Here is a 23,221-nt window from a genome sequence, read left to right on the forward strand (position 1 = left end):
AATATTCTTTCCTGACCACCTAGTTCATTCTATTTCTTTATACTTGACATACATAAACACCACTAAAGTTGCTGTGGGCCACTCGCCGGCTGGTCCAGATAAGCCATTAGGAGGTTATCACTGCAATCCAACTGTTCAGCGCGTCTCCAAGGAAGGGAAAAAAATAAAATAATTAAAGGTGGTAAGGTTAAGCAGAGATGGGGAAGGCACAAAAGTACAGGTTACATACAATGTTTTCCTGGGGCTGTATAGCAATACTAAGCACATCCACTCCGTGGCTGAGACTTCATGATTAATGGTGTTTATTCTTGACAGAAGCCTCCTCTATTTATCTGCAATACAGTTTAGCGATTTTATCAGTCACCTGAATGAGAAATATTCAGTCATACCAATATTGCAGTGTAAATTGAGTAGAGTCACTTTTTATTATATCTCACAGCCTTATCATCCTCACAGTAATTTTCTCGCAGTGGTTTGATATGGAAAGGCTGGATTTAGCTGTACTTGACACAAAGCCTCTTCAATTCCACTGAAAGTTCAGACTGCTCTTAGAAATGCAAAAGGAAAAAAAATACCTCACTCTTATCCAGGCAATTTCAGGATTTGAAAGAATACAGATAAAGAAGCTGAGACCTGGATGGGAGAAACGATGTAAATGTGGAATCGTCTAATAGCAGTAAAGTGACTTGTGAAAAGGTCCTTCAGTATTATAACTTTGAGGATCAGTTTAAAGCATTTTGCCTTGATATGTAGCTCTGTTTGTTCTAATCAATGACATCCTGGCTTTGGTCTCAGGGAGACCCTATCATTCATCTTGCTGATTATAGACCCAGCGCGACTGTTTAGAAATTTCCATTCAGTATTTATGGCAATTTGAAATGAAATGGCAAAGGATGTGCAAGTGTAATAATAAGGCGCATCTAGCTAATATGATCTGAGACTCCTGCAAACTAAGTGATTGCCGGACAATTAAATCACTTATAGATAGATTAAATCACTTATAGATAGCTTAGCCATCAGCATTCTTATTTGAAGAAAACATTATTTATCAAGCAGTTTCTACTTATTTGTAATGTTAATATGTTTTATTTCTAATTACTAACTGGTCCCACATGAGACTCATTAAGCTATTTTAAATCAAAATGGCTGCACATTACATGATATATGGACCCAAAAGGACCGCAGATCCATAGCAGCATTTGTTTGGGATCTGTGAAATGTCAGTCACTACAGTCAGTAAATGTGGCCCAATAATGGCTGCTTCTGATCGTATGCACGGTCATAGAGTTATCGTGGCAATAATTTGTCCTAAAAAGCTTAATAATACAGTTTGAGTGACAATACAGTATATGTACTTACATGGGCTTTGCTATAAGCAGTCCAGATGATCAATGTCAGGCATATAATTCATGTAAATGTCCCTTAATCCATTTTGTTTTTTGGTTTTTAATAAGGGTTGTAACATGCATTGAATTCGCCAGTCAACTCACCGACAACAAATCAAACTTGGGAAATATGTATACTTTTATACTTAAAAGAACTTCAATGATACATTAAAATGTAGTTCTGGGTAGAGTTAAAAGAATTAATACAAGACAGAAATTGTACTTTTTAGTCTTTGCATGGTGGATCTGCCAGGTTGTTAATGCTTCTGTCACTTACCACGCACCTCTCTCCTCTTCGTGCCTGGCCTGTTACACACGTATAATGTATGTGCATTCCATCCAGAACAACATTTTGGTGGCGCTATCCTTTCAGTCAACATCTTTATATTGAAGTTTCTATTTGATGTTGCAAGGTACAATATCTGTGAAATGTATTCATACTTACTGCTAATCTAACGGTGGATGCACACGGTGAGATTCGTGCTAATTCCAATTCTCACTGTGCGATAGGGACTAGGTCAGCATTGCAAGCATATAATGACTGTGCTTGCGATACTGACTATGTGCGATTTTGGCTAAGTGTCAATTCTGACTATCTTTTCTGCACAGTCTATCTAGGCTTGCGATGCCAACCGCGCATTGGCATCGCATCGGGATCGCAAGGTGACTTTCACCTTGCGATCTGCACTAACTTTTCTTATGATTTTGACTATGTAGTCAAAATCGTAAGAAAATATCTCACCGTATGTACACACCATAAGATATACCATTGATATTTTGTTTTGATTTCCATTAATTTCTTTAACAAAGTATTAAATCCAAATTTCCATCAAATCCTTCTGTAAATCTGCAGTATACTGTTAAGACCCTCATTAGAATCAATACATGCAGCTTTAAGAGATCAATTAACAATTAAAACATAATTATGCAAAAGGCATTAATAAATAGTATAACAAACAGTTACAAGGTCAAAAACTGTCTACAGATAATACAATTTACCATACTTTACCTGTCTACAGATAATAAAATTTACTTTACATTACTATCTAATGGTGCTTTAGTCCATAGTTTTCTGGGGCATCAACATTTTAGAACAAGACATTATCTATTTTCATTGTGCTGATGTTACCAGTACACTGTAGGGAAGATAAACACTTAAGAAGTTCATGGAAATACGTTTATCATGCACTTTTTGGGGTATATTCAATTAGTGCCGGTATTTTCGGCATGCCGAAAACCGGCACTAATTCAACTAACAGTATTCAATTGCAGGTGAATTTGCCCATTATTAAATACTTTTCTGACCATGCAGATTCGACTTTTATATTTGTCGAATCTGCATTGTCGAAAACCGCTGCGTTTTCGACAGAAACAGGTGGGACTCGCCCATCCACGTGTTTTCCAACAAGTGCTTTTTTTGTGACAGTCGAAAAAACTACACTTTCATTGAATAGGTCGAAATCAAATTCAACCTAAAACTGTCGAGAAGTGCCGTTTTTTCCAAGTGTCGGAAAAATCTCTACAAATTGAATATACCCCTTTGTGTGTTAAGTTCCTTGAAAGTGGTAAAGTGTCTAAAAATACATCTAAGTGTGAATCAATTTTAAATCATATCAACACTTTGGCAAAGATGAATGTAGAGATAAATATGGCATAAATATTTAGAAGATAAAATAAAAATAAGCATGTTAATTATTTTGAGTTAGAACAAAGACAGAAGCTGATTGGTTGGTACTTTATCACTCTCTGCTTTATCTCCCCGCAAAGCTTTGGTACATAGGTATGCTCCATACTCTTGTACAGAGCCATCGCCATTTGAGACCATTCTTCTGCCCAGCGAGACCCTCTCTCTGTGTGACACAGAGATAGTTTATTAATAACTTGTTGGATATACTTATATGCACATGTTTGAACTTAGGCCCTGATTCAGCATGGATCGAAATTCAGATGTTTTGCAATTTGGGCGACTATTGCACATGCACTGCGTGTGTAATGTACATGTGCCAGAGCTGCATTGCGATCAATGTGGGTTTACATTATTAAAGTGAAGCAATCAGACAGTGATTGACAGGAAGTGAGCTTTTAGGGGTGGTAACATGGTGTTTTGTGGGAGTAGTGGCAAAACGCAGGCGTGTCATGGCCATTTGGTGAGCAGGTCTTTGATGTCATCTGCAATCACTTGTGTGCAACAGCATGTGCAGATTTGTGGATGCTCTGGCTTGGCGCAGATTGAATTTATCCCTTCAATGTTCCTGATTTTGCATATGGATTGCGCAAACACTGCAGTGGGCATCCTTTTCCATTGCTGCACAGGAACTACCTGTGTGATTCTTTGCAATTGAGTTTGCAAAAGATCGCACTTTTAGGTGCAATAGTGATCCGTGCTGAATTAGACCCTTAGTACCCCTGAGGGATCAGGAGGGTGCTATTTCAGTTGTTTCTGTAGGATGAGCAGAATGACTAGATTCACTTCTGGCTCCTTCCATACCTTACAAATTGCAACTTTGCGATCTCAGCCATCATGGTATACATACTGTATGTTACATGAGCACATGAGGCTCTGTATTGTGTTATGTGTAATATTTAGTCAGCCCCAGCAGTTTGTCAGTTTAGCGAAAGAAAAATGTTGCCAAATAGTAGTTGGAAAACATGCAGCTTTGTTGTTGTGCATTGATGCAGAGATAATTTGCTCCATGTTCTATCAGTCTGGCTATTATTGTACAGGAAATACTGTAAAGTTTTCAGTGGTATGGATTTATAAGAACACTGCAGGTGTGAGATTCCCAAAGGCTGTTTGACAAATTAATTACTTCCTGAGCTCTATGTTCTTACATAAAATACCCTGTTTCTGAATAGCCCAGATCCTAGCCATTGCCATGTCTGTTACTAATAGAGCTAGGGATTCTGTGTGTTCTCCTAACAGTCTTACTATTTCTTTCTCCCTTCATTTATTAATTAATTGAAAACAGTCCTTTTTCTCAACTTTTCTTGTGATAGATCCTATTATTTAGAGAAAATATGCTGTGTTTTTATATGACCTCCAATAATTGAGTGTTCAACACATATTTTTATGTCATGTAATAAATTTCGAAAGACATAGGGGCTCATTTATCAACGAGTGATAAAACTTGTTGTGAATGATAAAACTCATTGCGTATGATAAATAATGCTCCAGCCAACAAGCTCCTGTCATGTGTTCAGATTCTAACTGTAATGTGTTTGAAAAATGACAGTTGGGAGCTGATTGGCTGGTAAACAATTTATCATATGTAACAAGTTTTATCATGTACAACAAGTTTTATCAATCATTAACAAATGGGCCCCATTCTGTTTAGAGTATGAATATGTACTGATTGCCTGAGCAGTTCTTCAACAGCTGCCAGAGGAGACTGAGGGCCTAATTCAGACCTGATTGCAGCAGCAAAATTGCTCCCTAATGGGCAAAACCATGTGCACTGCAGGGCGTGGGGGGGGGAGGGATATAACATGTGCAGAGAGAGTTACATTTGGGTGAGTTATTTTGTTTCTGTGTAAAGTAAATACTGTCTGCTTTATTTTTACACTGCAATTTAGATTTCAGTTTGAACACAGCCCACCCAAATTTAACTCTCTGCACATGTTTTTTTTCTCTCCCCCCCCCCCCTTCAGTACACATGGTTTTGCCCATTAGAGAACAATTTTGCTGCTGCGATCAGGTCTGAATTAGGCCCTGACTTTGAAGTCCCTTTTTTAGCGTGGAAGAGCAGAGTAGCTGGTGGGTTGTTATTCAGTCAGCTCCCCTGACGTATGGGGCCTGAGTCACACATGCTGCTGATGTCTTACGCAGTGGATACATTTTTCTCTTGGCGCGTGCATCCAGATACTGTACATAGAGTTACAAATGAGGCCCATTGGTGGCACACGGTCTCAGAGATGTCTTGGCAAAGTGCTGGACAGTGACTGGGAGGTGGCTAAAAAGACGCGTGGAGATGATACGTGTTATGGGAAGTGTTTTTATATTCAGACGCTGAATCATTCACTGTGGAGGCGATACTCAGATGGAGAAATAGCGCCTGCCGTATGGATGAACCAATCGAACGCTGACAATGGGAAATTCAGTCCTTGCACATTCGGACACATAGCTGTACACCAGGGAGGGGCTTTGTAGCAGCATTCGCATAAAGTCACAGGCATGGATGTGGCTGTGTCCACCTTAGCCATAAATCAAATTTATTCTAATTGTATTTCTATTTACCAGACAAAATCCTGCAATTTTTTATTTTTTTTTACGTTTTCCTATTTAGGTAGATGTTGGGGCTGATGGCACCGGCCATACCTACATGACACTGGCCACACCCACACAGCACTGATCACACCCACACAGCACTGGCCACACCTCCCTTCTCACAATACCCTTGATCATTATCAGCCCCAGACCCATATTACCCTTAATCTGAACCCTGAAAATCTGACAAATTAATCTGTAATGTTTCTCTGCACCAACTCCAGTTTGCACATAGAAAGCACAACAGAAAGGATGTACTTAATATTAAACCAGTTGAACTACATTATTTATCTTACGGTGCAGTGTAGAGTTTGTACATTCTCCCTGTGCTTGCGTGGGTTTCCTCCCACAATCCAAAAATATACTGGTAGGTTAATTGGCTCCCAACAAAATTAACCCTAGTGTAAGTGTGTGTGTGTGTGTACACATGTGGTAGGGAATATAGGGGCAGATGTATTAAGCCTGGAGAAATGATAAGGCAGTGATAAAGAAGTGATAAGTGGAAGGTGATAACACACCAGCAAATCAGCTCCTGTCATTTTTCAAACATGTAATGATTGGCTGGTGCTTTATCACCTTCCACTTCCATCTGCCACACCTGCGGTGCACATGGTTTTGCCCATCTGCTAACAAATTTGCTGCTGCGATCAACTCTGAATTACCCCCTATGACTGAGTTGGAGATGAGCAGTGGAGCAGCAGGAATGGTGTTGCAGCTCCGCCAGGTTTGTTCTGTCCATGTTACGTCCCAAGCCCAGTTCTAACTCCCATACTTACTGGAGTATGGGAGTTTGAATGTTATAGCGGTATAATGGGCCCTACACATTGGCCGATCCGTCGCCGAGGTGCCCGACGGCGGATACGGCCGACCCGGCAGCAGGGGGGCAGTGACGGGGGGAGTGAAGTTTCTTCACTCCCCCCGTCACACGGCTCCATAGAAGTGCAGGCAAATATGGACGAGATCGTCCATATTGGCCTGCATGCACAGCCGACGGGGCACCAGTGATGAACGAGCGCGGGGCCGCGCATCGTTCATCGCTGGTGCCTCCACACTCAAAGATATGAACGGTATCTCATTCATTAATGAACGAGATCGTTCATATCTTTGAGTGATGTCGGCCAGTGTGTAGGGCCTATAACAGATAAGCAAGAGAAATGACTCATTTTAAAAAGGGTCACCTGTGTGAAATGTTACATAGCAGGGAGGGATTATAGAATTAGCATTTCAAAAATGTGACCATGGGGAAGTTTAAAATAAACTCTACAGTATTTACTAACATGTCTGATGTGAAAAATGGATGATATTGCAGCAGAAGTGAAATAAACTGGAATTACCTGTGGAAGTAAGTTGACCATTCATACACTGTAGGCTTTAGTGCAGTAGTAGCAGTAAGCATGTGAGTCCAGTGTGGATTTAAAAATGCACACAGAACCATTATTTGCTGCAGATCAGTAGTGGCAAAGTTCCTGCACGTATTTCCTGGTATTATGGTGGATTAAAGACTACTTATTTCCACTTACACCTCTATGCAATGCCAACAAACATAAGCAGTGTTACTACCCCAACATGTCCTGAAGTGTTGTGGCTAATATAATCTGCCCCCATACAATTATGATACAGGTCATGAAACATAACATTGTAACTACGATCCACAAGCTAATGTAAACACAGCAAAGACTTGGGTTGAAGATATATATAATGATTGAAATTGTAAAATAAATTGCTGACAGCCACACAAACAAACAAACAATCAAAAACAAACAAAACTGTCAGTTAATATGACACAAAAAAAGAAATAAAGATATAGCTACAGGATACAGTTCTTATAAACTGGAATTAAGGAACACACAAGAGTGGTACAATAGTTGCTATGCATTTATACTAATTACAACAGGATGTCACATTTTGCTGCTTATTAGATTTTCCCCATATTCATTTCTATACTTTTGTAGTTGCTGAGGAACACAAATGTTATTCCCATTTCAGTAGATTTACTGAATTGAACACTATGATTAAAACAATTCAGATGTAATCCCTAAACTGCGCAGCTCCTGACTAGAGCTAATCTATAGCAAGTATCATTAATCAATTAATTATATTCTCATTACTGCCAAGGGGTAGTGTAACACAGGCCTGTCTGTAGGTAGCTGTCTGCCCTGATCTGTGAGAAGTCTAAAATATAATGTGGTACCAGGACTCATAGTACCGTACTAGGTCAGCCTGCTACTGGTTCCCGATAATAATTGGAAGGTTCCATATGGGGCTTTTCAGAGAACCTGGTGCTCCTTGGTAGGGGGAAACTTGATGGGTCTGAAATAACCAGGTAAACATCAGTCCGGGAGTCATTCTTACCACAAAGCAGGATGAGCTGATAAAACAGAATGTAGGATTTTGAGCTCAAAGTAGTTCACTTTTGGAATTTTGAGCTACTTTGAGCTCAAACTCGTCCTGTGTGGATGGGCTAGCGGAGAGCGCTGATGTGCGCTCCCGCGTCATCGATAGCAGCCGCCGTTCAACGGGCTGTTTGTACAGCTGAGTGAAGCACTTTCCACAGTTTCCTACTCTGGAAAGTGCTTCACCCCCCCCGTGGCACAGGGAAAATAGCTCAGTGTGTAGGCACCTTTAATCATGCATTAACAGTTATTCATATAGCACACACCTATCCCTAAGTGCTTTGTAGATAAAATATAGTGATGTATGTCAGCCACAGTGGAGCTTGCAATTTAGGTTCCCTGCCACTTACTTCATCAGTATGTTCATGGATTGTGGAAAGAAACTGGAGATTCTGGAAGAGACTAGAGATGAGCGGGTTCGGTTTCTTTGAATCCGAACCCGCACGAACTTCACTTTTTTTTCCACGGGTCCGAGCGACTCGGATCTTCCCGCCTTGCTCGGTTAACCCGAGCGCGCCCGAACGTCATCATGACGCTGTCGGATTCTCGCGAGGCTCGGATTCTATCGCGAGACTCGGATTCTATATAAGGAGCCGCGCGTCGCCGCCATTTTCACTCGTGCATTGAGATTGATAGGGAGAGGACGTGTCTGGCGTCCTCTCCATTAGAATAGAGATAGATAGATTAGATAGAGAGAGATTGTGCAGAGTCGCAGACAGAGTTAGTTTACCACAGTCAGTGACCAGTGCAGTTGCTAGTTAACTTTTATTTAATATAATATATCCGTTCACTTCTCTCTGCTATATCCGTTCTCTGCCTGAAAAAAAAAACGATACACAGCACAGTCAGTCACACAGTGTGACTCAGTCTGTGTGCACTCAGCTCAGCCCAGTGTGCTGCACAGTCATCAATGTATAAATTAAAAGCTTATAATTAATTGTGGGGGAGACTGGGGAGCACTGCAGGTTGTTAGCAGGAGCCAGGAGTACAATTATATTAATTAACAGTGCACACTTTTGCTGCAGGAGTGGTGGCCAGTGCCTGACCACCAGTATAGTATTGTTGTATACTACTAATATCTCTTTAAATATCAACCAGTCTATATTAGCAGCAGACACAGTACAGTGCGGTAGTTCACGGCTGTGGCTACCTCTGTGTCGGCACACGGCAGGCAGTCCGTCCGACCAGAATTGTATTATTTATTATTATATACCTACCACCTAACCGTGGTTTTTTTTTCATTCTTTATACCGTCATAGTGTCATCCTAATTGTTACGAGTATACTACTATCTCTTTATCAACCAGTGTACAGTGCGGTAGTTCACGGCTGTGGCTACCTCTGTGTCGGCACACGGCAGGCAGTCCGTCCGACCAGAATTGTATTATTTATTATTATATACCTACCACCTAACCGTGGTTTTTTTTTCATTCTTTATACCGTCATAGTGTCATCCTAATTGTTACGAGTATACTACTATCTCTTTATCAACCAGTGTACAGTGCGGTAGTTCACGGCTGTGGCTACCTCTGTGTCGGCACACGGCAGGCAGTCCGTCCGACCAGAATTGTATTATTTATTATTATATACCTACCACCTAACCGTGGTTTTTTTTTCATTCTTTATACCGTCATAGTGTCATCCTAATTGTTACGAGTATACTACTATCTCTTTATCAACCAGTGTACAGTGCGGTAGTTCACGGCTGTGGCTACCTCTGTGTCGGCACACGGCAGGCAGTCCGTCCGACCAGAATTGTATTATTTATTATTATATACCTACCACCTAACCGTGGTTTTTTTTTCATTCTTTATACCGTCATAGTGTCATCCTAATTGTTACGAGTATACTACTATCTCTTTATCAACCAGTGTACAGTGCGGTAGTTCACGGCTGTGGCTACCTCTGTGTCGGCACACGGCAGGCAGTCCGTCCGACCAGAATTGTATTATTTATTATTATATACCTACCACCTAACCGTGGTTTTTTTTTCATTCTTTATACCGTCATAGTGTCATCCTAATTGTTACGAGTATACTACTATCTCTTTATCAACCAGTGTACAGTGCGGTAGTTCACGGCTGTGGCTACCTCTGTGTCGGCAGTCGGCAGGCAGTCCGTCCATCCATAATTGTATTATTATTATAATATATACCACCTAACCGTGTTTTTTTTTTCATTCTTTATACCGTCATAGTGTCATACTAGTTGTTACGAGTATACTACTATCTCTTTATCAACCAGTGTACAGTGCGGTAGTTCACGGCTGTGGCTACCTCTGTGTCGGCAGTCGGCAGGCAGTCCGTCCATCCATAATTGTATTATTATTATAATATATACCACCTAACTGTGGTTTTTTTTGCATTCTTTATACCGTCGTCATAGTGTCATACTAGTTGTTACGAGTATACTACTATCTCTTTATCAACCAGTGTACAGTGCGGTAGTTCACGGCTGTGGCTACCTCTGTGTCGGCAGTCGGCAGGCAGTCCGTCCATCCATAATTGTATTATTATTATAATATATACCACCTAACCGTGGTTTTTTTTTCATTCTTTATACCGTCGTCATAGTGTCATACTAGTTGTTACGAGTATACTACTATCTCTTTATCAACCAGTGTACAGTGCGGTAGTTCACGGCTGTGGCTACCTCTGTGTCGGCAGTCGGCAGGCAGTCCGTCCATCCATAATTGTATTATTATTATAATATATACCACCTAACCGTGGTTTTTTTTTCATTCTTTATACCGTCGTCATAGTGTCATACTAGTTGTTACGAGTATACTACTATCTCTTTATCAACCAGTGTACAGTGCGGTAGTTCACGGCTGTGGCTACCTCTGTGTCGGCAGTCGGCAGGCAGTCCGTCCATCCATAATTGTATTATTATTATAATATATACCACCTAACCGTGGTTTTTTTTTCATTCTTTATACCGTCGTCATAGTGTCATACTAGTTGTTACGAGTATACTACTATCTCTTTATCAACCAGTGTACAGTGCGGTAGTTCACGGCTGTGGCTACCTCTGTGTCGGCAGTCGGCAGGCAGTCCGTCCATCCATAATTGTATTATTATTATAATATATACCACCTAACCGTGGTTTTTTTATACCACCTAACCGTGGCAGTCCGTCCATAATTGTATACTAGTATCCAATCCATCCATCTCCATTGTTTACCTGAGGTGCCTTTTAGTTCTGCCTATAAAATATGGAGAACAAAAAAGTTGAGGTTCCAAAATTAGGGAAAGATCAAGATCCACTTCCACCTCGTGCTGAAGCTGCTGCCACTAGTCATGGCCGAGACGATGAAATGCCAGCAACGTCGTCTGCCAAGGCCGATGCCCAATGTCATAGTACAGAGCATGTCAAATCCAAAACACCAAATATCAGAAAAAAAAGGACTCCAAAACCTAAAATAAAATTGTCGGAGGAGAAGCGTAAACTTGCCAATATGCCATTTACCACACGGAGTGGCAAGGAACGGCTGAGGCCCTGGCCTATGTTCATGGCTAGTGGTTCAGCTTCACATGAGGATGGAAGCACTCAGCCTCTCGCTAGAAAACTGAAAAGACTCAAGCTGGCAAAAGCACCGCAAAGAACTGTGCGTTCTTTGAAATCCCAAATCCACAAGGAGAGTCCAATTGTGTCGTTTGCGATGCCTGACCTTCCCAACACTGGACGTGAAGAGCATGCGCCTTCCACTATTTGCATGCCCCCTGCAAGTGCTGGAAGGAGCACCCGCAGTCCAGTTCCTGATAGTCAGATTGAAGATGTCAGTGTTGAAGTACACCAGGATGAGGAGGATATGGGTGTTGCTGGCGCTGGGGAGGAAATTGACCAGGAGGATTCTGATGGTGAGGTGGTTTGTTTAAGTCAGGCACCCGGGGAGACACCTGTTGTCCGTGGGAGGAATATGGCCGTTGACATGCCAGGTGAAAATACCAAAAAAATCAGCTCTTCGGTGTGGAGGTATTTCACCAGAAATGCGGACAACAGGTGTCAAGCCGTGTGTTCCCTTTGTCAAGCTGTAATAAGTAGGGGTAAGGACGTTAACCACCTCGGAACATCCTCCCTTATACGTCACCTGCAGCGCATTCATAATAAGTCAGTGACAAGTTCAAAAACTTTGGGTGACAGCGGAAGCAGTCCACTGACCAGTAAATCCCTTCCTCTTGTAACCAAGCTCACGCAAACCACCCCACCAACTCCCTCAGTGTCAATTTCCTCCTTCCCCAGGAATGCCAATAGTCCTGCAGGCCATGTCACTGGCAAGTCTGACGAGTCCTCTCCTGCCTGGGATTCCTCCGATGCATCCTTGCGTGTAACGCCTACTGCTGCTGGCGCTGCTGTTGTTGCCGCTGGGAGTCGATGGTCATCCCAGAGGGGAAGTCGTAAGCCCACTTGTACTACTTCCAGTAAGCAATTGACTGTTCAACAGTCCTTTGCGAGGAAGATGAAATATCACAGCAGTCATCCTACTGCAAAGCGGATAACTGAGTCCTTGACAACTATGTTGGTGTTAGACGTGCGTCCGGTATCCGCCGTTAGTTCACAGGGAACTAGACAATTTATTGAGGCAGTGTGCCCCCGTTACCAAATACCATCTAGGTTCCACTTCTCTAGGCAGGCGATACCGAGAATGTACACGGACGTCAGAAAAAGACTCACCAGTCTCCTAAAAAATGCAGTTGTACCCAATGTCCACTTAACCACGGACATGTGGACAAGTGGAGCAGGGCAGGGTCAGGACTATATGACTGTGACAGCCCACTGGGTAGATGTATGGACTCCCGCCGCAAGAACAGCAGCGGCGGCACCAGTAGCAGCATCTCGCAAACGCCAACTCTTTCCTAGGCAGGCTACGCTTTGTATCACCGCTTTCCAGAATACGCACACAGCTGAAAACCTCTTACGGCAACTGAGGAAGATCATCGCGGAATGGCTTACCCCAATTGGACTCTCCTGTGGATTTGTGGCATCGGACAACGCCAGCAATATTGTGTGTGCATTAAATATGGGCAAATTCCAGCACGTCCCATGTTTTGCACATACCTTGAATTTGGTGGTGCAGAATTTTTTAAAAAACGACAGGGGCGTGCAAGAGATGCTGTCGGTGGCCAGAAAAATTGCGGGACACTTTCGGCGTACAGGCACCACGTACAGAAGACTGGAGCACCACCAAAAACTACTGAACCTGCCCTGCCATCATCTGAAGCAAGAAGTGGTAACGAGGTGGAATTCAACCCTCTATATGCTTCAGAGGTTGGAGGAGCAGCAAAAGGCCATTCAAGCCTATACAATTGAGCACGATATAGGAGATGGAATGCACCTGTCTCAAGTGCAGTGGAGAATGATTTCAACGTTGTGCAAGGTTCTGATGCCCTTTGAACTTGCCACACGTGAAGTCAGTTCAGACACTGCCAGCCTGAGTCAGGTCATTCCCCTCATCAGGCTTTTGCAGAAGAAGCTGGAGGCATTGAAGAAGGAGCTAACACGGAGCGATTCCGCTAGGCATGTGGGACTTGTGGATGCAGCCCTTAATTCGCTTAACAAGGATTCACGGGTGGTCAATCTGTTGAAATCAGAGCACTACATTTTGGCCACCGTGCTCGATCCTAGATTTAAAGCCTACCTTGGATCTCTCTTTCCGGCAGACACAGGTCTGCTGGGGTTGAAAGACCTGCTGGTGACAAAATTGTCAAGTCAAGCGGAACGCGACCTGTCAACATCTCCTCCTTCACATTCTCCCGCAACTGGGGGTGCGAGGAAAAGGCTCAGAATTCCGAGCCCACCCGCTGGCGGTGATGCAGGGCAGTCTGGAGCGACTGCTGATGCTGACATCTGGTCCGGACTGAAGGACCTGACAACGATTACGGACATGTCGTCTACTGTCACTGCATATGATTCTCTCAACATTGATAGAATGGTGGAGGATTATATGAGTGACCGCATCCAAGTAGGCACGTCACACAGTCCGTACTTATACTGGCAGGAAAAAGAGGCAATTTGGAGGCCCTTGCACAAACTGGCTTTATTCTACCTAAGTTGCCCTCCCACAAGTGTGTACTCCGAAAGAGTGTTTAGTGCCGCCGCTCACCTTGTCAGCAATCGGCGTACGAGGTTACATCCAGAAAATGTGGAGAAGATGATGTTCATTAAAATGAATTATAATCAATTCCTCCGCGGAGACATTGACCAGCAGCAATTGCCTCCACAAAGTACACAGGGAGCTGAGATGGTGGATTCCAGTGGGGACGAATTGATAATCTGTGAGGAGGGGGATGTACACGGTGATATATCGGAGGGTGAAGATGAGGTGGACATCTTGCCTCTGTAGAGCCAGTTTGTGCAAGGAGAGATTAATTGCTTCTTTTTTGGGGGGGGTCCAAACCAACCCGTCATATCAGTCACAGTCGTGTGGCAGACCCTGTCACTGAAATGATGGGTTGGTTAAAGTGTGCATGTCCTGTTTTGTTTATACAACATAAGGGTGGGTGGGAGGGCCCAAGGATAATTCCATCTTGCACCTCTTTTTTCTTTTCTTTTTCTTTGCATCATGTGCTGATTGGGGAGGGTTTTTTGGAAGGGACATCCTGCGTGACACTGCAGTGCCACTCCTAGATGGGCCCGGTGTTTGTGTCGGCCACTAGGGTCGCTAATCTTACTCACACAGCTACCTCATTGCGCCTCTTTTTTTCTTTGCGTCATGTGCTGTTTGGGGAGGGTTTTTTGGAAGGGACATCCTGCGTGACACTGCAGTGCCACTCCTAGATGTGCCCGGTGTTTGTGTCGGCCACTAGGGTCGCTAATCTTACTCACACAGTCAGCTACCTCATTGCGCCTCTTTTTTTCTTTGCGTCATGTGCTGTTTGGGGAGGGTTTTTTGGAAGGGCCATCCTGCGTGACACTGCAGTGCCACTCCTAGATGGGCCCGGTGTTTGTGTCGGCCACTAGGGTCGCTTATCTTACTCACACAGCGACCTCGGTGCAAATTTTAGGACTAAAAATAATATTGTGAGGTGTGATGTGTTCAGAATAGGCTGAAAATGAGTGTAAATTATGTTTTTTGAGGTTAATAATACTTTGGGATCAAAATTACCCCCAAATTCTATGATTTAAGCTGTTTTTTAGGGTTTTTTTAAAAAAACACCCGAATCCAAAACACACCCGAATCCGACAAAAAAAATTCGGTGAGGTTTTGCCAAAACGCGGTCGAACCCAAAACACGGCCGCGGAACCGAACCCAAAACCAAAACACAAAACCCGAAAAATTTCCGGCGCTCATCTCTAGAAGAGACCCACACAAACACAGCGAGGCAGCAATGGTAGTATTACGCCATTTTGCAGCACCTTGTGACATCATTGTCCCTGAAACTAACCTCTGATATGAATTGTAATTGTTGTAAATGATAAGCAATGTATGACTGCCTTATTCATCGCATAAACTGTTCCTTGCCTTATTTCTGTCATGCGACCACTATGCCGAAGTCCTACTCCAAGATTTAGTTAATTACATCTATGCACCTGTAACAGATGCAAAATGAAAAAATGGATGCGCACAATTTGTATTTACAAGTGGTTTACAAGTATTTACAAAATGCTCAGTCACATAGACAACACTTGTCTGTCTTGTGTGTGTTGCAAGCGCAAAATATCTGTGTCTGGGCACCTATGAATATGATTGCACATCTGCATTATTTTTGGCAATGTATTAAAATACAGAAAATAAAATATCTAACATGGATAAAAAAACACCGGATGTGTTCCCTTACTTTCCAAATATTTACATGTTGGAAATAAACCAGCAGCCGTTTTGTCTGCGCTTAGAACATTGCACAAACAAGAGCTGTGCATGCAATTATGCAGAAATACATGCACATATGATGATACTATGTAATGTACACAATGGCGGGTATTCAATTAAGGCCGTTTGTTCGCCTAGGCGAAAAAAACTGCACTGTGCGCTATTATGTAGGGCGAATGGGGATTCGCCCTATTCAATAGCAGGGCCGTTATATTTTGCCTAGGCGAAAAATTCAGCAGGAGCAAAAAACGTGGATCTGCAAATCCACGTGCTTTGGCACCTGCACTTGTGAAAATGGGGGATGTTTTCACTGATATTGAGGCATTTTTCGCGAATGCCTTATCACACAAAAAAGTGTGAAAAGGCATTGGCGCAAATGCCTTAAAAATGGTTGAAAATGGCCCGCAATTGAATATGCTGGGGGGTGAATTCAATAGCTACGAAATTATCAGAGCTTATTGAATACCCCCCAATATATCTAATCCTAAGTGATTCTAAAATACCCGAACTTGTGACAAGGTCTTTAATTCTATTTCTGATCTAATTATTTTGTATTTGTATAGTTTCTGCTCTTTCAATAGTCAGTCCCCATTTGCTTCTTTGCAATCAATACTTTCTGAAGACTAGAACAAATGAGAGAAAAAGGCATAATTACATTCCTGAGTGTCTGCAATGCTTGCCCACAACTGTCAGCATTTAGGAAAGTCTTGTGAGATGATTTTCATTCCTAGGGGGCAAATACAAATGAGGCAGAATTTTGTCTCTTATAGTGTCTTAGAATATACGTGACACAGCTCAATCATTTGCACGCAACTTACTTATTAAGCAGACAGAAAGCTAATAAGCATGCAAGTCTGCATTTTTTAATAATGTAGTGTAAACTGTACAAAATGAAGCTGCATATTGTTACATCCTAATAATATGGTGGTTCTAACTACAGATGGAGAGTTGGAGACGCTTTGTTTAGACAAGCAACACATTTGTGGGGCTGTTATAAAACTTGCTAACTGTGTTGCCCATAAGTAGCCACCCCACACATTCCTATGCAGATTCCTTGGGAAGAGATTGCTGATAGATGTCACTTCAGACTTGTTAGTCTTTTTCTTCATTTCTCATAAATTGATAATACTGTCTTAACGGTCTTAGGGCGTATTCTTTTGTTGGCGTAGTCAACCACGCTGCAAAAATGGGCTAAGATCTCTGATATTAGCCGGATGTTATTATCGGACTATACTTTTGTAGCCTATTTTTGCCGTGTGGTAAACTACTGCTATCGCCCAGTAACACATGGTATCCAGGATAAGTTCCCGGACCCATGTGTTATCGCCAAAACAACAGGTCTAATGGGGCTGTTTATCGGGGATTATGCTTTGCGTGCCTGACACATGCAAAGCATAATGCCTGATAAATGCCGGCATCGGGGGAATCAGCACTCCGGAATTGAGATTTTTAGGATAGCCCCCAGCAAACCTATTAGCAGAGATGAATTACCACTGCTAATAGGATACCCCACCATAGGGGGCAATTCAATTAACTCCATTAATTTACTGGGGGTGAAAAAAGGTGGTAGCCTCTGGCTTTGACAGTTAGGGAATCTTTTTCTCACCCAGTAAATTACACTGTTATTTGGCATTAATACATAGAATCAGGGATACGTTTCTGGACCTATGTGTTAACAATGGTAACAGTTCCTGAGAATGGGCTATTTATTGGGATTTCTTTGCGGGTATGTTCGGACCTGAATATAAAAATCCCTGTTAACTATTGCTTGCAGGCTAACTTTGGGGCTAATTAAATAGTCCCGTGGGATCAAGTAACCTGCAATAAATTACTGTGGCTAACTGAATTCCCCCTTAGTAGCATATTCAATTAGCAGCGTGGCTTACAACGGAAGGTTAGCCTCGAGCTTTAATGCCTGAAACTATTCAAGTTTAAGCCCATTTCCTCCCATGGTAAACCTAGGGCTAACACATTTTAACCCATAGGTTCCAGCGCCTGGTTAATGCGCTTGCATTAGCTGCACTAAGGGCATAAATCCCTACTTACTGCAGAAAGCGCTACTTACAGATTTCTGTTTGCACCTCAGGAGGATGCAGCAGGAACCTGCGGTAAGTGCAGTGTGCAATTCAATAACTCCGTGCAATGCAACCAGCCTGTAATAAGCCCCGCAGCTAATTGAATATGGCCCTTAATGTAAACATGAAAAAATATTTAAGTAGCCACTATACTAGCTGCCCTTAGTACGTGCAGAAATCACTTTAAAAGTTAAAACAAACACATTTATTTTAGTTCATGTTGCCATGGGACACACATGAGAAGCCACTGACTAACTGTCCTCATTTACGTCCTTGCTGTTTGGTGCTCTAGTGACTCGGCAGGGCTGTCTGTGTACTAAATTCTGCATACTTCAATCTATAACTGCTTATAATTTGTGCTGAGGATAAAACAAAGTGGTATGAGTTACAGATCAAGCAGATAGAAGAGGAATGAGGGAGAAGAGACAAGTATCATAACCACCATACTACATTTCATTGGCTCTGGAGCTCTCCCGGGAATTGCTTTGATCTGTGATTAAGATATCTCTGTGTCTAGCCTGGAAGACATGGTAGAACTGCCTTTTACATTAGATTACAGTCTGCTTTGGCGACATCTGCCAATAACAGCCCTCGCTATTATCAGAACACATCTCTTACATTCTGTATTGGGGAGCCCTCTGTCTTCCTGCTATATATTACATGATTACACTTGCTATTTCTTCAGAATCAAGGGTAATTCTAAGTATTTGTAAATTCCCATAAAAACACTGTCCATGTCATAATATAATAATGTAGCACCTTCCATACAATATTGAATATTTCACACAATTCCCTCACTCATTAAGCTTAAAGTTTAAATTCCGTCTTGCACGCATACACTTGAGTTCATTTGGATGGAAGGCAATTACCTGTACCAGTATGTTTTTGGAGTGTAGGAGAAAACCCACAATAAACGTGAAAAACTTCACAAAGATTGAATGTTTTTATGTGTCCATTCACTTCACATATTGTAGTACAGTATAACACTAGAGGCACTTTAGCATAATTCCATATATGTATGCACCAACATATACACGCCTCATGTCTGTGACACTATTAGAGAGAGTGTCAGATGGCAAGCAGCAGCAGTGAGTGACTGCTGGAGGTGACCACAGACAACTTCTGTGTTTTGATTGTTTTAACAGGGTTAAAATGCAGGAACCACCCAGATAAGAGTATTAACTGTATGAAAGCTGAGAAGAGGGTCAGACTATAAAAGGAAGTTTTGTTGATGTGACAAAGTGATTCATGCAGTACAAGATGGCTAGCGCTTTGAAATGTTCCCCAGGATCTTATTAGTCATCACAGGTTTTTCACCATAGGGTTAGCGACATGTAAAAATAAAATATATGGATATAGTGTAATACAGTTTTTAATAACATACAATTAAAACAAATCCAGAAGCCACATCAGCAGATGTGCAAAGCAGTCTTGATAAACATTCTTGACATCACATAAATGTAAACAAGGTCTCCCAACAGCATCCTACAGCATATAATTACCGGATTTTAAGACATGTGGCCAAACAGTTCTCAAACAGCATATGTTTAACAAGTGGAACCTCCGACACGTTCCACCGCAAAGTCTGCTGGATCTTTTATATACTCCCGTTTTTTTGCCGTCTCTTAGCTGCAGGGACCAAACCGACGCGTTTCCACCCCGTGCTGGGGTATTTTTCAAGGTTCAAAAATCAGGATGTCAGTTGTTACAGGAAATGAAATATTTAAACTATCCGTGCTCCAATCGTCATGTTCGGCACACAGCTGGACCCTATACATATTCACAGCTATCAGTCCCATGGTCCTTTGCTGCGCCTGAGCCAAACGTTCATTTCCTATTTATTTTCGTTGTCATAGTAACTCCCCTTATCTTTCCCTAAATGCATTAATTCAACATATCTCTTATAGCCCCTACACACTGGCCGATTGCTGACGGATGCCCCGGCGGTGGGGTGGGGCGTGAAGGGGGAGAGTGAAGTTTCTTCACTCCACCCGTCACTCGGCCCCATAGCCCTGCATGGTAATATGGATGGGATTGTCCATATTGGCATGCATGCATAAACAAGCTGGCAACAACAATGAACGAGCGCGAGGCCGCGCATCGTTCATCGTTGGTGCATACACACTGAAAGATATGAACGATATCTCGATCATTAATGAACAAGATCGTTCATATCTTTCAGTGTAATCAGTTAGTGTGTAGGGCCCATTAGCGTGTGCTCATCTTAAGTTGGCCTTACAATGTTTATACTACAGAAGCAATGTTATTTAGTAACAATATTAGCTACAAGATGGTTACATCCACTGTATACAGGTCTACAGTTAAAAAGCAAATACTCTAGTCATCAAAATATTGAACTCCAAATTTCTAAAAGTTGTGGAATTTTGAAGTAAAAGTACTGTAACAATAGTAACATGATAATATACAATTACATAATTATGTGTTTTTTTTCATGCTTTCTTCCAGGCCTTCTGCATTAGCAAGCAGCCCAACATATTCAGATCTTCCATTCATACGGATATCTCCACACAGGAATCATGCATCAGCTTCAGACTCACCATTTAGCCCTCCTCACCCTTATATCAACCCTTACATGGACTATATCAGATCTTTGCACAGTAGCCCCTCACTTTCCATGATATCAGCAGCTCGTGGACTCAGCCCTACTGATGGTGAGTTTGTAAAAAAAATGAAACAAATTGATAACTTGGAGATGTTCTATGTGTAATGATGTAGTTTTTGCACCTCTGTATTACAGCTGTGTTAATGTACAACAAGGTTTAAAGTATTGACAACTATAGATGTTTGTACTGGCAAGCTGAACATTCTTTCTTGGCCCAAAATGAGTGGCATGACAAATAACTTTAATGACTTAATATGTTAATGACACTGTTGGCCTCTGTTTTCAGACAACTGCTGACTGCAGTGGGATGCTCCAAGTGATTTTAGGAGTAGGGCTGATCTGTCACATAGTGTGTCTGAGCACATCATTAGGTTCTAGATGTGATATAAGTCTAATAATGGAAGTTTTATCTTTTCAGTGACTATGGAAGAGGCACAGTCACCTTGGACTGCATTAAATAATTCTAATTCGGTGTTAATTTAGCTCAGCTAATTTAGCTTAGCTCTTACTTTAAAAAACGTCCTTTCTTTGTTATTATGCATTGAGCTCCTACTTTACCTTTCATTAAACTCTAACTGGAATCATTTTGATTGACTTAGTTTTATAAAATAAGGCTTTTCGTGCTTAACTACAACTAAATATATAGGGGTTAGGGGGACCTTGGACTGCGCACCCTAATTTCAAACATAGTGAGAGGTGCTAAAATGCTGAGATTTGTAGTTCAACACAGAAAAAAACCTAAATTTAGATGTAAGCTCTATATTACTAAGCACTGTTGATCAGAGTAATTAAAGTAAACTCTGCCACCTAACATAGAGCAAAATTAAGGTGCTTAGCATTATTTTTGCCCCAAAACTGCAACCATGTGACCTCATCTGGTGGGTCTCTAACACTAAGGTTCAAGTCCAGGTCACGGGACCCCCCCCCGCCCCTCGGTAAGCACAGGCCAGCCATCCCAAGGCATCACACTAGTGACAAGTTAAAATGTTAGTAAGTTTTACATACTGTACGTAAGAAGCAAAAGCTATTTCTTAAGTGTGTTACATAGGTGAGAGGTAATCATTAGAATGTAAAAGGTGTTACAACTGGTAGAAAAACAATTAGATGCTAAAAAAAAGTGCTAGATTGAATATTACAATTTGATGCCACAAAGTCCCGTGGGGTTATCCTGCAATAAATTACTGCGGCTAATTGAATTAGGGGAAGGGGCAAGAGGCAGTGTGCCTACCCACCAGGCATACCACTGATACCCAACAGGCAGCCCTTTTAGTACAAGTACCTGCAGTTCCCATCTAGCCATGTTTTGCCAACAAGGCTTGGGCAGTCTTCAGAGTGGCTGACATCAACTTCAGGAATCAGTGCTTCTCACACAGCCAGTTCTACATCACCTGTTCGTGACCCAGCAACAGGAAGAACCTCCACATCATGACTTCTAACTGAAAAGCCTATAATGTGTCTTAGAAGGAAGTATTAAACCATATACTGTACATAAGTACTAGGTAAATGTAGTAATGTATATTAAAATGATTTATTGGAAAAGCCATACAAAGATCTGGTAACCTACTGTACTAGTCGAAGAAAAATAAAGGATTCACATATGAACTCTATGGCCTTTATATTATGTCCAGAAATGCACAGATTTTATCTGATTGCCTGGAATATCATAGTGTAAATTGAGTCACTAGCTACAGGAGATCTTTTCCTGCTCAGCATGTGGAAGGCATCCCCAGCCATTTCTGTTCTGACTGCATGACAGCAAAGGACATGTCTTGTCTATTAGACACCTTCATAAATTATAGAAGATAAGACAGAATGGTAGGAAATTGCTAACATTTCCTCTTACTTTTTGTAAAGATCTTGCATTCTGTCTTCTCTCAGCAAGCGCTGCTGTTGACATTAACCGACTGTGTACATTGTATTTTTTCTGTTTTGTGTCTTTACACATAAATAAGATCAGTAAATCTAACCATAACTATCTACCACAGCATTCATTTCATCTGTACTGTTTGCATTAGCATATTACAGAAAGATGAGCTTGCTGACAGTACCACATAAAGAGATGTGTGCATAAAACCTGACAGTTTTGTCACTTGGTTAAATATTAAAGAATAAACACAAAAACCCCACAGATTTTGAATCCATCTCAATAGTATCAGCAGATGCGTGCTGCAATAGGATCATTTTTCTCTATTGGACAATCTTTTCAGATTTCATCTGTACTAACGTGTTTCCCTCTATTAAAAGGGAAAGAAAAAGGCAATGTTCTCCCTTCGCCATTCTATTTGGTTTCTTGTCCCATATGCACCGATTAAAGATTCTAGATAATACAGGTTGAGTATCCCTTATCCAAAATGCTTGGGACCAGAGGTATTTTGGATATCGTATTTTTCCGTATTTTGGAATAATTGCATACCATAATGAGATATCATGGTAATGGGACCTAAATCTAAGCACAGAATGCATTTATGTTACCTATACACCTTATACACACAGCCTGAAGGTCATTTTAGCCAATATTTTTTATAACTTTGTGCATTAAACAAAGTGTGTGTACATTCACACAATTCATTTATGTTTCATATACACCTTATACACACAACCTGAAGGTCATTTAATACAATATTTTTAATAACTTTGTGTATTAAACAAAGTTTGTGTACATTGAGCCATCA

The 23,221-nt window shown here is 41.6% G+C and overlaps 1 protein-coding gene across 5 annotated transcripts in view; it reads left to right on the forward strand.

The window, feature by feature from the left end:
* Positions 1 to 23,221, forward strand: part of GLI3 (GLI family zinc finger 3) — a 313,081-nt gene that overhangs the window by 187,329 nt on the left and 102,531 nt on the right. For all 5 annotated transcript variants that reach the window (XM_063922481.1, XM_063922483.1, XM_063922484.1 and 2 more), the window contains exon 5: positions 20,393 to 20,598. In XM_063922481.1, the coding sequence (XP_063778551.1) occupies positions 20,393 to 20,598 (206 nt within the window). The remainder of the gene's footprint in view (positions 1 to 20,392; positions 20,599 to 23,221) is intronic.

This window comes from Pseudophryne corroboree, chromosome 5 (assembly GCF_028390025.1).
Source record: "Pseudophryne corroboree isolate aPseCor3 chromosome 5, aPseCor3.hap2, whole genome shotgun sequence".
Classification (NCBI taxonomy): domain Eukaryota; kingdom Metazoa; phylum Chordata; class Amphibia; order Anura; family Myobatrachidae; genus Pseudophryne; species Pseudophryne corroboree.